Here is a 17,004-nt window from a genome sequence, read left to right on the forward strand (position 1 = left end):
GGGTCCCCACTCTACTATCGCTCCAGATCTAAAAACAAACATTTTGTTTTAAAAATTTGAGGATCTAGGGGCTAGAGCGATAGCACAGCGGGTAGGGCATTTGCCTTGCACATGGCGAACCCGGGTTCGATTCCCAGCATCCCATATGGTCCCCCGAGCACTGCCAGGAGTTATTCCTGAGTGCATGATCCAGGAGTAACCCCTGTGCATCGCCAGGTGTGACCCCCCCAAAAAATTGAAGATCTAGAGAGATAGTGGGGAGATGACTCAAAGGCCTGGACCACCCCCTGTGAGTGCCCGAACCCACTTTCCTTCCCTGGCACCACAGGGAGTGACCCCAGACCACCACTGGATCTGATCCCCCACCTAAAAAACCCAAAAATTGACTTAAGGAAACTGTTGTTGCTCACATACCTAGAATTTGTGAGCCTAGCATCTGTGAGGCCCTGGGTTGGATCCCTGGCATCACATAGGGCCCCCAACCAATTCTGGGAGTGGCCCTCAACAGCATTTTCTTTAAATCCTGACTCAAAAAAATTTATACCCCCTTGGGGCTGGAGCAAGAAGACAGCAAGTTAGGCATTTGCCTTGCATGCGGCCGACCCAGGTTCAATCTCCGGCATCCCATAGGGTCCCCTGAGCACCATCAAGAGTAATTTCTGAGTGCAGAGCCAGGAGTAACCCCTGAGCATCGCTGAGTGTGATCCAAAAAGAAAAAATATATATTTTGAATTTTACACCCTTCAAAGGACTGGAGCGATAGCACAGTGGGTAGGGCGTTTGCCTTGCACGCGACCATCTCGGGTTCGATTCCTCCGCCCCTCTCGGAGAGCCTGGCAAGCTATCGAGAGTATCCTGCCCGTGCGGCAGAGCCTGGCAAGCTACCCGTGGTGTACTGGATATGCCAAAAACAGTAACAACGATTCTCACCATGGAGACGTTACTGGTGCCCGCTAGAGCAAATCGATGAGCAACGGGATGACAGTGATACAGTGATACCCTTCAAAAAGCAAATAAAACTCTTCCACAGCTGGTGAGGCCAGCATGATTGCCAAGGTGAGAATCTTCTAGAATGCAATGCGGCAGCCGGCGGCGGCGGAGGTCGTGGGTTTAGCTGTATGCGTCTCAGTGCTGCCCGCAGGAGTTCGCCCACTCCTTGTCCAAACTCGGGGGCGCAGGTGGGTGGCTGAGAGGAGATCTCTGCAGATGTGGAGGTGCAGGAGGGGGCCGGGGAGGGGCCGCGCCCGGTGGTGCTTGGGGGACACACAGTGCCAGGACCCAAGTCGGGTCCCGGGTGCCGAGCACCTGCTCAGCCCTTTGAGCTGCTACAGTGCAGGGGTCCTTCTCTTTGAGTCCTGGGCTCTGGCCTGGGCTGGCTCTACGCTCTAAACTGGGGGGCTCTGGGGGCTGGAGCGATAGCATAGCAGGGAGGGCATTTGCCTTGCACACGGCCAACCCGGGTTCGATTCTCAACATCCCATAGGGTCCCCCGAGCACCGCCAGGAGTGATTCCTGAGTGCAGAGCCAGGAGTGACCCCTGTGCAATGCAGAGTGTGACCCAAAAGGAAAAATAACTAAAAACTAAACTGGGGGGCTCTAACGGGAGGCTGAAGGCCAAGGACAGAAGGGGACCCTGGGGGCCAGAGTGATAGCACAGTGGGTAGGGCGTTTGCCTTGCGCGCAGCCGACCCGGGTTCGATCCCCAGCATCCCATATGGTCCCCCAAGCACCGCCAGGAGTGATTCCTGAGTGCAAAGCCAGGAGTAACCCCTGAGCATCGCTGGGTGTGACCCAAAAAGCAAAAAAAAAAAAAAAAAAAAAGGGGACCCTGGAGAGGCGGTTCCCAGCCCCCACACTGGGGCATCTTGTGGAAGGCAGGTTGAGGAGTCGGCCAAGGACCTCCGTGCCCAGTGTCCCCACCCCCAGACTCTGAGGGCCCCAGGCCGCATGCAACTGACTGACCCTACCAGAGGCCCACAGCTCGTGAGGCCGGCATCCAGGCTGCACAATTCCAGCTGACGAAGGCCTTGGTCTGGCCCCTGGGAGAAGCAACGAGAACACACGATGAATGGTCTGTCCCGGAAGGCTCTGGACAGACAGTCCAGCGTGCAAACGCCCCTCTCCTCCTGCCCGCCCCTCACGTTTGAGGAGCTAGAACACTAGGAGTCGAGACAGTGCGATCAGAAGGGAGGAGAGGGTGCAACCTGATTCTAACGGAAGCGAAAACTGAGCCCAGAGAGGTGCATGGCCCGCCAAGATCACACAGCAACTTCCTGGAGAAGGCCTGCCGTGGATCAGTGCATACGTGCACTTCCTCTGACCAGGTCTGGGCAGTCCAGAGAGGCGGGAGGCGGGGAAATACGGGCAGGTGGTCACAGACTCTGTGCCACGATGGCTGACTTAATCCTGGCCGGAGCCCCACCACCTGGGCAAGTCCCTTGCAGTCTCTCAGCGTCCAACCTGGCACCATGTCCACTTCATGATGTGTTTAGGAACATGTTGCATCTAGGTGCAAAACTGCCTGCGTGCAAGGCAAGGGGTGGGGTGGTGGTGACGGAGGCGGGGTGATGGGGATGGTGCTGATGTTGGGGGATGTCGACAACAGGGATGGAGATGGTGTTGATGTTGGGGATATCGATGACAGGGATGGAGACGGTGCTGATGTTGGGGATGTTGACGACAGGGATGGAGACGGTGCTGATGTTGGGGATGTTGACAACAGGGATGGAGATGGTGCTGATGTTGGGGATGTTGACGACAGGGATGGAGATGGTGCTGGTGTTGGGGATGCTGACGACAGGGATGGAGATGGTGCTGGTGTTGGGGATGCTGACGACAGGGATGGAGATGGTGCTGGTGTTAGGGATGTTGACGACAGGGATGGAGATGGTGCTGATGATGGTGATGTTGACGACAGGGATGGAGATGGTGCTGGTGTTGGGGATGTTGACGACAGGGATGGAGATGGTGCTGGTGTTGGGGATGCTGACGACAGGGATGGGGATGGTGCTGATGTTGGGGATGTTGACAACAGGGATGGAGATGGTGCTGGTGTTGGGGATGTTGACAACAGGGACGGAGATGGTGCTGGTGAGGAGGATAATGAGGACAATGGTGATGACAATGTTGATGGAAACTCAAGTGGTGATATGGGTGATAATGAAAGAGGTCGTGATGGTTCTGGTGATGGAGGAAAGACTCGGGAAGTTCTACTCAACTCGGGAGAGACTGGCCTCCAGCGAAAGGTCAACTGGTTGACCCCGGAACACTGGCCTCTGGTAAACACCTACTTCCCTCTCTGAGGCCTGGAGCTCTGGGACAACTGTGACTGGCTCTCCCTCACCTGGGGACACCCGTCACGGGCCACAAGCATTTTATTACAAGGAGTCTGGGCTGCTGGCAGAGGGTGGGTGGGCAGGGGTCCCATTAAAACTCCTCCCCAGAGTAAAGTGCTCGCCCCTGGTTTCAGGCACCACTTATGGTCCCCAAGCACTGCCAGGAGTGATCCCTGAGTTCAGAGCCGGGAGTGAGCACTGCCAGGTGTGCCCGCCCCCCCAGTAGTGCCAGGAAGATAGTACAGGGATTGGTACATGCCTGGTCCAGGTTTGACCCCGCAGTACCACATGGCCCCTCAGGCAGTGTGGAGCGTAGCCCTGGAGGGCCCTGAGCATTGCGGGGTGCGAGCCTTTCATCCCCAGCCCTCACAGCACCAGGCCCGAGCAGCCCCTCACTCTCGGGCTCTCGGCTCACACTGGGGCACCAGTCTGTGGCCAGAGGTGGTCCCCAGGCCCCAGGCACTGCTCGGAAGTGACTCACCACCAGCACTCAAACTCCATCACCAGCTTCCGGACATTTTGCCAGAACAGAATATATGTTTGTTTTATTTATGTTTGGATTTTTTGTTTTTTGGTGTTTTTTTTTTTTTGCTTTTTTTGCTTTTTGGGTCACACCCAGCGATGATCAGATTACTCCTGACTCTGCACTCAGGAACCACTCCTGGCCGTGCTCGGGGGACCATATGGGATGCCGGGGATTGAACCTGGGTTGACCGCCTGCAAGGCAAATGCCCTACCCACTGTGCTACCGCTGTGGCCCATTGTTTTTTGTTTTAAATTTTATTTTCCCCTTACACTTCATATGAACGCCACGGCTTACAAAGCAGTTCATGATGATTCGTTACAGACACTCGGTCTTCCAGCCCCAAGCCCACCACCACTGCATCTCCCACCGCCATTAGCTCCGGTTTTCCCAACCACAGCCTAGGCTCGCCCCCGTAGCAGGCCCTCAATAATTTATTTTATATTGGTGCCCGCTCGAACAAATCGATGAGCAATGGGATGACAGTGACAGTGTTATCAGTAATTTGCTCAAAGGATGATCAAAAAATATTTCCTGGGGGGGAGGGGGGAGGTATACTGTGATTCTTGGTGGTGGAATATGTGCACTGGTGAAGGGATGGGTGTTCGAGCATTGTTTAACTGAGACTTAAACCTGAAAGCTTTGTAACTTTCCACATGGTGAATTAATAAAAGAATAAATTAAAAAATATATATTTCCTAGGAAGAAAGATAGTAAAGATTGTTGCATCTCCCCCACTCTTTTAATTTTTTTTTACTTTTTAATTTTAATGAATCACTCGTTTAAGGCCTGTTCTCACAAAACCTTGTCTTCCAAATGCCCAGAAACTATTCTTCCGAAGCGACTTCAACACAGTCGTCTACACTTCCCTGACTCGGGTGATCCCGGCCCCATGGGAAGCGACACAGGAGCCTGGCGGATGGTGGTCTAAACAGGGACCCTCGTGAAGGGCAGAGCTGGCTGTTCCAAGAAGGGATCTGAGGCCTCGCAGGCGACCACCTGGTCTTGTCCCCACCTAACTCAAACCTGAGGGGGCCCAGAGCCAGAGCACAGCGGGGAGGGCTCTTGCCCTGCGATTGGCTGGTTCAATCCCCAGCATCTCATGGTCCCCAACGTCCCCAGGAATGATCCCTGAGAGCAGAGCCAGGAGTAACCCCTGAGCACCACTGGGTGTGGCCCTTTTCCCCCCAAAATTAAATCATGCCTGAAGCAGCCCCGTGGCACCTGGCGCGTCATTGGGCCAGCAGTGGGGGCCACATCCCTGGACCTCCTGGACCCCGGCTGCAGCAGTGGCGATGCCCATGGACAGTCGGGGGCCTACAGGCCGTGCTCCCCGGAGTGGGGCTTGGAGCCTGGAGACCGTCTCTGCTCCCCTCTCGCCCCTAGAAACGTGCTCCCCCGCTTTGGACGGGCCCCTTTCCACAGCAGGTTTTCCTTTTCAACCCCAGGCCCAGGAAGTAAGCCCTCTCCCCGACACGCTCAGCACTTCATTACAAAGTTACGGGGCCAGAGTGGTAGTACAGCGGGGAGGGTGTTTGCCTTCCACACAGCAGGCCCGAGTCCCATACCCAGCATCCCACATGGTCCTCTGAGCATCCCCAGGAGTAATTCCTGAGTGCAGAGCCAGGAGTAACCCCTGAGTGTCACCAGATGTGACCCAAAAAGCAATCATCATCATCATCATCATCATCATCATCATCATCATCATCATCATCATCATCCCGTTGATCACCAAATTTCTCGAGCGGTCTCAGTAACGTCTCCTTTCGTCCTAGCCCTGAGATTTTAGAAGCCTCTCTTTACTCGTCCTTCCCAATGATGCTGCATTGGAGGCTCTTTCAGGGTCAGGGGAATGAGACCCATCATTGTTACTGGTTTTGACATATGAATACACCACAGGGAGTTTGCCAGGCTCTCCCATGTGGGCAGGAAACTCTCGGTAGCTTGCCAGGTTCTCTGAGAGGGAGAACTAGGCTAGAAGGTGTTTTCCGGAAGCTTGGTTTTATAGTCTCCGGATGTTGGCCGGTGGTGGGATTACACAGCGCCGGGGGCAGGCCCTGCGTGTGACCGCCTAGCTACTGGAAAATGGGGAATCTGGGCGGAAGAGGCCCAATCCTGATCCAAGCAGGCTTGGAGGTCTCAGCCCCAGGTCCCACACACTTGGGTTCCTCTGCCGGTTCCTTCATGCATGAGGCTCGTTCGAACGTGTGGAGAGGGGCCTTGAGCATGGTTGTGGCTAGGCTCCAGAGGTCTTCGGCTGTGGGAGCTCTGTTCAGGGCGGGGAGGGAAACTGAAGCCCACCCCCTCCAAGGCACGGGGGCAAGAGACTCTGCTAATAATAATAATAATAATAATAATAATAATAATAATAATAATAATAAAGTTATAATAGGGTCCCCAAGATAGTACAGGAGTACAGTGCTAACCCCAGGCTTCACATCACCCCGAGCACTGCCAGGAGAGATCCCTGAGCACAGAGCCAGGCATAACCCCTAGGTACTGCTGGATATGGCCCAAACACACCCCAACACCCCCAAACATATACTAATGGTCACTCTTCTACAGAAGCGTGGCAGAAGGAAATGTAGGGGGTAGTAGAAATGTCTTGTCCCTTGACTGCGACAGAGATGACACGGGTCTGCACATGTGCAACTATGCATAGATCTGTGCACACAAGGAAGATCTGCTGGACCACATGTTCATTTGAAAAGTGAAGTATATGTTGGTTTGGGGACCACCCAGAGGTACTCAGGGCTGAGTACCTTCTGGCTCTGTGCTCAAGCATCACTGAGCCAGTGATCAGGGGACCGGTTGACCTCAGGAGACCATATGGGGTGCTGGGAATTGAACCTGGGTCATCTGCATGCAAGGCAAGCACCCCACCCTCTGTACTCTCTCTCCAGTCTCATAAACTAGATATGGCATATGTATAGACACATATATATATATATATATAAAATAATAAGGAGTTTGAGGGTCATAGCGCTAGAACAGCGGGTAGAACACTTGCCTTACAGGCAGCTGGTCTGATTCGATCCCAAGCACCCCCATATGGTCTTCCGAGGCCCGCAAGGAGTGATTCCTGAGCACTGGGCCAGGAGTAACTCCCAAGTACCTCTAGGTGTAGCCCCAAGATAAAGGACTGTTTCAGCCCCCTCAATCATTTTTTTTCTTTTTGTTTGTTGTTTGGGGGCCACATTTAGCAATGCTCAGGGTTACTCCTGGCTCCGTGTTCAGAAATTACTCCTGGCAGGGCTTGGGGGACTCTATGGGGTATGGGGAATTGAACCAGGTCGGCCGCGTGCAAGGCCAGCGCCCTCCCCACTGTCCCCCGGGCCCTCAATTGATTTCATGAGATTTTAGTGGGGGGAGGAGGGAAACGCCTGCTGGCGAGCCCCCGGGGGCGGGGCGGGCTTGCTGCTCACCAAGGCCCCGAGGGGAGAAGGGCCCGGGACTCCCTGACCTGCTCTCTCCTCTCTCCTTCCACAGCCACGTCCTGCCTCGAAGCGCGCAGGTGGGAGGACAAAGGTAAGGACGAACTTCAGGAACACTGAGGAAAGGGGGGGGATAAGACTGAACCTTCTCGACGTGAACCCACCCTCGCAGGGCCGAACACGCACACTGAAGATGCAGGTGGACCCTCCCTGTCTATAAACACCCCTGCAGGCTGGTTCCCGTGAGAGCTGCCACAGGAAGTGCTCCCTGGAAAAGCCCCCACAAGCTCCCTCTCCCGCTCGGCTCTGTCAGACGCTCGTTTCCCACGACGTTGGCAGCCGAGGCAGTAACACCCATGAAACGCTCTGCCTTTGGGCTCAGAGCCTTGAGGCTAGTGTTCCGTGGAACCCTTGTTCCGTGGGTCACTTGTTCCATTGGTTCTTTATTCTGTGGAACCCTTGTTCCGTGGGTCCCTTGTTCCGTGGAACCCTTGTTCTGTGGGTCCCTTGTTCCGTGGAACCCTTGTTCCATGGGTCACCTGTTCCATGGGTCCCTTATTCCGTGGAACCCTTGTTCCATAGGCCCCCTTGTTCCGTGGAACCCTTGTTCCATAGGCCCCCTTGTTCCGTGGAACCCTTGTTCCATGGGTCACTTATTCCATTGGTCCCTTATTCCGTGGAACCCTTGTTCCATGGGTCCCTTGTTCCGTGGAACCCTTGTTCCATGGGTCACTTATTCCATGGGTCCCTTATTCCGTGGAACCCTTGTTCTTTAGGCCCTTGTTTCATAGGCCCCTTGTTTGATGGGTCCCTTGTTCCATGACACCCTCGTTCTATGGAGCCCTTATTCTGTGGGTTCCTTATTCTAGGGGGTCCCTTGTTCCATGACACTCTTGTTCCGTGACACCCTTATTCCGTGACACCCTTGTTCCATGACACCCTTGTTCCACGAAACCCTTGTTCTGTGGTCTCCTTGTTCCATGGCACTTTTGTTCCGTGGAACCCTTGATCCGTGGAGTCCTGTTCTGTGGCCTTGTTCCCTTGTTCCACGGGCCCCCTTGTTCTGTGGCCCCCTTGTTTTGTGGAACCCTTGATCCATGAATTCCTTGTTCTGAGGGCTCCTTGCTCCGTGGCATCCTTGTTCCGTGGCCCCCTTATTCCATGGATCTCTTGTTCCATGGCCCCCTTGTTCCATGGCCCCTGTTCCGTGAGGCCACCGTTTCACAGAACAAGCAAACACACTTGCCAAAGTCCCCAGAACTAGTGGCCCCCAGGGAGTGCCCTCCACTGCCAGTAGAACCCCAATAGCACTGCTTTTGTCTTGCTTGGGGGCCACACCTGACGATGCTCAGGGGTTACTCTGCCTCTGCGCTCAAAAATCACTCCTGGCAGGGATCAGGGATACGGGAATGTGGGGATCAAACCCAGGTCGGCCGCGTGCAAGGCTAACGCCCTCCCCACTGTACTGTCTCTCTGTTCCCATAAAACTGACATTAAGGTGGTGTGGGGGGGCGTTTGCCTTGCATGTGGCTGACCTGGGTTCAATTCCCAGCATCCCATAGGGTCCCCTGAGCACCACCAGGAGTAGTTCCTGAGTTCAGAGCCAGGAGTAACCCCTGTGCATTGGTGGGTGTGACCCAAAAGCAAAAAAAAAAAAAAAAAAAAAGGTGAGGGGAAAAGAATCAGGTCGCCGGCCTCTCTCAGGTCTACTGAACGGCTTCCAGGCGTGGAGGGTCCTGCTGGACAGGGGGTGCTGATTAGCCCCCACCCCTGTCCCTGGGGGGCTTCTGTACCGCACCCCCCAGGACTCGGGTGTGGGAGCCCAGCAAGGCCAGGTGGCCCAGGGTCTGGGGTGACAGGGCCGAGAGCGGCGGGCGGCTGTCCCTTCCCGCTGGCCCTCACTGCCCGCTTTGCCCACCCCCAGGGTTTCAGGTGGCGCTCAGCGGCTCTCCGTCGCTGTGCCAAGGCCAGCTGAAAGTGCACACGCTGGGCGGGTGGCACTCGGTGGACAACCAGAGCTGGGACTGGCACAACGGCCTCCAGGAGTCCCTCCAACAGGCCTCGAAGCTCTGCCAGAAGCTGGACTGCGGGGAGGCCTTGGCCCTCGGCCACTTCCCCGGCCTCACGCCCCCCAACAGCCCTCCCCCCGTCACCTGCCGGGGACACGTGGGCTCCTTCGCCAGGTGCAACGTCAGCTCGTCTGCCCGGACCAAGCCCCTGGGCCTCATCTGCTTAGGTGGGCAACCGGGGGACGGGGGGGGGGGGGGGGGAGGGGGGCCACACCCGGACCCACAGCCTGGGCACACCCACCGCGGGAAGGGGCGGGGTCCCCGACTTACGACCCCTGCCCGCCTCAGCCCCACCCCCACAAACACACCCTGCGCTCTTGTGAGTGAAAAGGGGCCCTCCACCCCGCCGACCTCGAGGGTCCCAACAACAAAGGGGCCGGGACTGCCCCCCAGGTACCCAACACATACCCGGACACTCACGTGTGGGCCCTCAGCGCCCCTGCCCTTCCCCTCCCAACAGTCCCCCGCCCCCACGCCCTCCCTCGCCCCTCCCTCGCAGCCTCCTTTGCGCCCACCTCACCAGAGGGTCTCATTACAGAGCCCCCCCAGAAGACCCCTCCTCCCACGAGCCCCCCGCCCACGACGACTCCGGCGCCCACAGGTAAGAGGACTCCGGAGGTCGCCAGGAGGCCCCGTGACGCGCTGGAGCTGTGTCCGAGGCCGTGGCTGGGGGCTTCCCCTCCGGGGCTGGCCACCAGAGATGGGGGAGAGGGGGACCATGGAGGGGGGGGCCCCCGCCCTGCCCTCCGCACTCAGGCCGGCCGCCCTGCGCCCTCTCCCCTCGCCCCAGATCCGCCCAGGCTGCTGCTGGTGGACGCGCCCGGGGGCCTGCGGTGTGCGGGCGTGCTGGAGGTCTACATCGGGGGCGTCATTGGCTCCGTCCTCTCGGGAGCTCCGGGCAGCGCCCCGGGCCTGGAGAACCGCATCTGCGAGAGGCTCCAGTGTGGCTCCTTCGTGAAGCACCTTTCGCTGAGCGGGTCCCTGCCGATCCGGTGGCGCATGGCCGACCCCAGCTGCGCCTTCCCCGAGGGGTGCTTCCTGCCGGTGCGGCCCCCGGCCAGCGGCGAGCCCCTCGCCCTGCTCTGCTCCGGTGAGTGAGACTGGGCCCCACCGCCACCTCGGGCGAGGGGAGTCAGTCGGGGCGGTAGTGGGCGGTGCAAAGGGGCTGGACCCCCTGGAGAGAGGGAGGGAGCACAAAGGAAGAGGAGCCGGCTGGTAGGAGGGAGGGGGCGTGGCTCCTGTCCCGGCCAGAGGGAGCACTTGGAAGGGATGATCCTCGCCAGAGAGATGATCGTAGAGTTGGGAGCCTTGGGGGTACACCAGGGCAGCCCCCCCCCCGGCTTCCTACGGGGCCTCCCTGGCTGGCCATGCTGGGGGACAGGGGGGGGCGTCAAGGTTGGCCCGGGGCACCCCAAAGCCAGGACCCACGGAGGAGGCAGAGAGATGAGGTTCTGCAAGGCTGGCGGGAGAGAGCCGCCCCGGGGTGTGGGGGGCCCAGACCGGAGGGTGGAGCGTCCCCAGAGCTGCCACAGGCCAGGGACCGTTCCCCACTGTCTCTGCTCTCCACCACCAGCGGGGAGCCGAGTGCTCAGCCCAGCTGACAGATGAGGAAACTGAGGCTTCAAGAGGCCAAAGTTCTTGTCCAAAATGTCAGAGCACTGGCGGGGATGCCCACAGCCCCTCCGGAACCAGGGTCTGAGCCCAGGCTGCTGGATCTGACCGGGATGCAAACTTCCCCCCCTCCTCCTCTGGGGTGTGGACATTTGCCTCACACACGACTGACAACCCTCAGCATCCCATAAGGTCCCCCAAGTCCCCAGGAGCACAGAGCACAGAGCCAGGAGTCAGCCCTGAGCACTGCCAGGTGTGGCCCAAAAACCAAAAAAAAAAAGGGGGGGATAGCACAGCAGGGAGGGCATTTGCCTTGCACGCAGACGACCTGGGTTCCATTCCCAACATCCCATATGGTCCCCTGAGCACCACCAGGAGTAATTTCTGAGTGCAGAGCCAGGAGTCACGCCTGTGCATTGCTGGGTGTGACCCAAGAAGCTAAAGAAGAAAAGAAAAAAAAGAACAGGACACCAGGGGCTGGAGGGATAGCACAGCGGGGAGGGCGTTTGCCTTGCACACGGCCAACCTGGGTTCGAATCCCAGCATCCCATAGGGTCCCCTGAGCACCACCAGGGGTAATTCCTGAGTGCAGAGCCAGGAGTAACCCCTGCAGGACACCAATCCCCAGAACCTGGGCCCCACGATCTGCAGGGACCTAAAGGGACATTTACCTGAGCTTCCAGGGCAGCCGTTGCTATGGAAACAGGCCAACACAGGAGCGCTCACACCTGACCTGGGGGGAGGGGCAGGGGCCGGTGGGGGCTCCTCTCTGGAGCCCCAGGCACCTGTGGTCTCCGTCTCAGCCTCCAGGGCCAGGAGCACCCCTGCAGGAGGGCAGGACGTGGAACAGGGGCCCCAGGCAGGCCGGCTCACGGCCAAGGGGGCATATTCCAAACCCACCCACTCCCGCCCACGTCCTCCCCCAGAGTTCCAGCCCAAGGTGCAGAGCCGCCTGGTCGGGGGCAGCGGCCCCTGTGCCGGCGCCGTGGAGGTACGGCAGGACGGGCAGTGGGCAACACTGTGCAGCAGCAACTCGGCCAAGTCCAGGGAACTCTGGGAGGAGGTGTGCCAGGAGCAGAAGTGCGGCCGGCTCAGCTCCTACCGCGAGCAGGATGCCAGAGGGACCACCCCCGGGCATCGGTGTCCCCATGAGAAGCTGTCGCAGTGCCACCTGCTGGACAAGAAACAGTCCTGCAAGAGGATGTTCATCACGTGTGAGTGGGCTGAGCCCGCAGGCAGTGCGGGGGCGGGCTGGAGGGGGGAGGGGGGCAAAAGCAGACCCAGAAGCTAGAGGTGGGTGCAGAGATGATGCGGAGAGGGGGATGGGATAGGGCAAGGAGGATCAGGCAGCGGTGAGGGGGAGCTGTGAGCAGGACACAGGGCGCGGGAATCCCTCATCCTCTTCCCCCTAACGCCAGACAGAGAAGCAAGGGGCTTCGTAACTAATGGCAGCCGGGCAATAAATGCAAGAGAGAACGGACAGCTCCGTGGGTGGGTAGGTGGGTGGGTGGGTGGGTGGATGGGTGGATGGATAATGAGCGGATGGGCAGTTGGATGGATAAGTGGATGGATGGAGGACAGGTGAGTGGGTGAATCTGTGAATGGATGGATAGATGAGTGGTTGGTGGGTGGGTGGATGGATGGTGGTGAGTGGGTGGGTGGATGATTGGAAGGATGGATGGGTAGATGGACAGATGAGTACATGGGTGGATGGGTAGATGAATGGATGGATGGATGGATGAGTAATGGACAGGTGAATGGATGGATGGATGGATGGATGGATGGATGAGTGGATGGACAGGTGAATGGATGGACGGTGGTGAATGGGTAGATGGATGGATGATTCGAAGGATGGATGGGTAGATGGATAGATGAGTACAAGGGTGGATGGGTAGATGGATAGATGGATGGATGGGTGGATGGATGAGTGGATAGACAGGTGGATGGATGGATGGATGGATGATAGTGAGTGGGTGGATGGATGAATGGATGGAGATCGGTGGATGAGTGAATGGATGGTGGTGAGTGGGTGGAGGGATGGATGATTCGAAGGATGGATGGGTAGATGGATAGATGAGTACATGGGTGGGTGGGTAGATGGATGGATGGATGGATGGATGGATGGATGGATGGATGGATGGATGGATGAATGGATGGATGGATGGATGATGACTGGATGGACAGGTGAATGGGTGGATGGATGAGTGGATGGACAGGTGAATGGATGGATGGATGAGTAGATGAGTAGATGGATGGATGGATGGATGGATGAACAGGTGGATGGATGGTGGTGAGTGGGTGGGTGGAGGGATGAGTGGGTAGATGAGTAGGTGGGTGTGTGGGTGGTGGGTAACGGGTAGATGGGCACTGGTGCACAGTCGTATGTTGGTAGATCAGAGCAGGGCAAGGCCTGTCTCTGGCCGCCAGTGAACAGCGGACACCGAGAGGAGAAAGTGGTACCTGGGCACAGCGAGGAAGGGGCGGGGAGAGAGATCCTAGGAACGGAGTCTGAGTCCCACAGAGCATCCCCGGGAAGCAGACAGCAGCCCCCTCCCCCCAGCGCTCTGACACCTGGACCCCTCCATCCCCCCCCAGGCCAGGATCCGAACCCGGCGGGCCTGGGTGCAGGCTCTGTGATGAGCATCGTCCTGGCCGTGGTGCTCCTGGCCGTGCTGCTGGCCGTGTGCGGGCCCCTCGCCTACAAGAAGCTGGTGAAGAAGTGTACGTGGAGGGGGGGACCTGGCGGGGGCGGGGGGCTCAGGGGCTGCACCTGAACCCACAGGGTTCCCCCCACCCCTTATCCTCTGCGTCACACCTGTCTGAACCTCATTTTTCTCGTCCATTGAATGGGCAACTATCCGCTGGGGATCAGAGAAGCATGATCCCTGACCCAGAGCAGGGAGGAAATTGATCAAAGATGAGAAATTTGCGGGGAGAGGGGGATGCAGAAAGATAGGACAGCGGGGAGGGCGTTTGCCCTGCACACATCCACCCCAGGTAGGATCCCGGCATCCCATAGGATCCCTCGAGCACTGCCAGGAGAGATCCCAGAGCACAGAGCCAGGAGTAACCCCTGAGCATTGTCGGATGTGGCCCTAAAACAACACAAAACAAACAAAACAAAAAACTCAAAAAAGAAAAACGATGGGGAAGGGGGGTGGAAGTCCAGGACGCGCCGGCAAGGCAGGCCGCACCCCTGCAGCCCCCTCCCCAGAAACCCGGGGTTCTTCTGCAACACCCCCTCTCCTCTGCTCCCGAGACAGACCACAAAGACTCCCCGGGGGCATGAGCCCCGTGTACCCCCACCCCAAGCTGTCTCTGGGCCTCCTCCCTCCTCCCCCCCCCTCACATGACTTCCTGTCTGTCTGTCCCCCAGTCCGCCAGAAGAAACAGCGCCAGTGGATCGGCCCCACGGAAATGAGCCAGAACAGTGAGTCCCCCCCCCCCGCCCCCCCCCCCCCGCCGTGTGGCCATGGGGAGGCGGGGCGCGGCCCGGGGCTGACCACAGGCGGGGCCAGCGGCTCTCCACGGCCTCTGGCCGCCACCACACTGGTCAGGGTGTGACCCCGGCTGTGGGCCCTGGGTGCTGAGCAGAGTCTCTCAGCCCTTCCCCAGGCTCGGGTCCCTCCTGCGCCCACCCCCCATCCCGCCTGCTGGCCGGGCCCCTCGCCCGCCCACCCCCACCCGCCTCTGCTCTCCTCATCTGCCATCTCTCAGGAGCACCCTGGGGACTATGGGGAGTGGGGTGCTGAGGGCCCCCGGCCGGGAAGCCCCGTCCCTGGACACAAGAGTCGCCCGCCGGGCTTGATCCCGCACGGCCAAGGAGGAAAGGAGGACGGGGCCCGCGGAGAGACAGCGCAGCGGGGAGGGCGCCGGCCCGGGGTGGTCCCCGGGCCCCCAGAGGGCCCCCCCAGCCCTGCGAGGAGAGAAGTGATCCCGGAGTGCGGGGCCAGGGGGAAGCCTGGGCATTGCAGACGTGCGCCCAGACACGGGGCAAGGGGGCAGGACACAGCGTTGATCTTGCACAGGGCTAACCGGGGTCCACCCCCAGGCCTGAGTCTCAGCCTGCCCCCCAGCCCGTGTTCCCGCTCCCCCCAGCGGGGGCCCAGCCCACCCCTCAGATCCTCAGCCCTCGGGAAACCTGTCTGTCCGCACCCAGCGGGGGCGGGGCGGGGGGCGGGGGCGGGGCGGGAGGCGTTTCTGCACCCGCCCCTCCCCTCTGCCCAACCCCCCCACAGAAACGCGCCCCGCCCGCGCTGCTCTGAAAGCTTGCCTCCGCAGCCCTGAGCCGCCGCCACCCGGGGGAGGGGGCTGGGGCAGGCAGGGCAGGGCCCCCCCCGGAGCGCCGAGGACGGGACGGAGCGCCCACCCAGCACCCACTCCCGCGTCTCCCTGCTCAGTGTCTTTCCACCGCCACCACACGGCCACGGTGCGCTCCTCCGCTGTGAACCCCACGGCCCCCCACGTGGAGAACGAGTACAGCCAGCCGCCCAGCAGCGCCCGCAGCGCCTACCCCGGTGAGCCCGGCCCCGGGGAGCCAGAGCACGGGGTGCAGCGGCACGCAGACGGGAGGGGGGTGCCCGCCCCGTGTGCCCGCAGGGCCTGGCAGGCTGCAGGGATTCACGGCGGCACCGCACTCCCAGCCTGGCACTCGGTGTGCGGCCCGAGGGAGCCCAGGCCAGCCTCCGCAGTGGCACCGGCTGGGGGACCCAGACACGCAGGGAGCAGCTTAGCAGGGACCCGTGATGTGTGATGGAATGTGGTGTGTAATATGGCATGGCGTGGTATGTGACATACATGGCATGGCATGGTATGTGACATGGTCCATGGTGTGGTATGTGACATGTGTGGCATGGCATGGCATGGCACGTGATGTGGTCCATGGTGTGGTATGTGACATGCATGGCATGGCATGGCAGGTATGTGACGTGGTCCATGGCGTGGCACGGCATGGTATGTGACATGCATGGTGTGGCATGGCTGGTATGTGACATTGTCCATGGTGTGGCACGGCATGGTATGTGACATGGTGTGTGGCATAGCATGGCATGGTATGTGATGTGGTCCATGGTGTGGTATGTGACATGCATGGTGTGGCATGGCTGGTATGTGACATTGTCCATGGTGTGGCACGGCATGGTATGTGACATGGTGTGTGGCATAGCATGGCATGGTATGTGATGTGGTCCATGGTGTGGTATGTGACATGCATGGTGTGGCATCACTGGTATGTGACATTGTCCATGGCGTGGCATGGCATGGTATGTGACATGGTGTGTAGCATAGCATGGCATGATATGTGATATGCATGGCGTGGCATGGCTGGGATGTGACGTGGTCCATGGCGTGGCCTGGCCTGACCGGGTGTGTGCCGGGGCTCCCTCTCCTCCCCGCAGCTCTGGAGGGCGCCCTGCGCCGCGTCTCAACCCAGCCCGACAACTCCTCCGACAGCGACTACGACCTGCAAGTGACCCAGAGGCTGTAGGGTGTGAGGACCCCCAGCCCCCACCCCCCGGGGGCTCGTGCCAATCAGCACCTGCCACTGGGGTGCTGGGGCAGGGCCCTCTCCGAGCCCTGAGAGCTTCCGCAGGGAGACCCCCCAACCTAATGCTAAAGGGGGAGGGGCTCGGGCCTGCCTGAACCCCTGAACCGTCTCTGGGCTTGAGGCCGCCTCTTTCTCGCCCCACAGAATCAGAACCGGGAGGAGCCCCGGAGAGCCCGAATGTGTCCTGTCTGCCTCCCCCGGGGCCGGGCTGTGGGCGGGGCCTCCTCCAAAGGGGTCTTTCTGCCCCACTCCTGCCCCACCCGGCCCGTGGACCCTCCCTAGGGTGGCCGCAGGAAGGCCTTGACCCGAGCCCGCTCCCCAGTGTGGGGACAGGGCCCCCCAGATTCTACCCCAACATGATGGTCGGCACGAAGCCCTCAGGACAGGGCCTCGTGTGTCTTTGAAATAAAGGTTTCTGCCTGGCTCGGGTGCCTCCTCCTGGCCTACCGGGGGTGACCAGGGGAAGGACTCTGGGCTTCAACGCTTC

General features: G+C 59.5%; 1 protein-coding gene across 1 annotated transcript; it reads left to right on the plus strand.

Moving 5' to 3' along the window:
* Window positions 1-5,159: 5,159 nt before the first annotated feature.
* Window positions 5,160-16,928, plus strand: CD5 (CD5 molecule). Its single transcript, XM_055143815.1, has 10 exons — window positions 5,160-5,166; window positions 7,348-7,386; window positions 9,217-9,528; window positions 9,900-9,962; window positions 10,152-10,451; window positions 11,899-12,186; window positions 13,568-13,693; window positions 14,349-14,402; window positions 15,373-15,489; window positions 16,369-16,928. The coding sequence occupies exons 1-10, from the start codon at window positions 5,160-5,162 to the stop codon at window positions 16,455-16,457; spliced, it is 1,395 nt and encodes a 464-aa protein (XP_054999790.1). The 3' UTR covers window positions 16,458-16,928.
* The last annotated feature ends 76 nt before the right edge of the window (window positions 16,929-17,004 follow it).

The sequence above is a fragment of the Sorex araneus genome, chromosome 6 (assembly GCF_027595985.1).
Source record: "Sorex araneus isolate mSorAra2 chromosome 6, mSorAra2.pri, whole genome shotgun sequence".
Taxonomy (NCBI): Eukaryota; Metazoa; Chordata; class Mammalia; order Eulipotyphla; family Soricidae; genus Sorex; species Sorex araneus.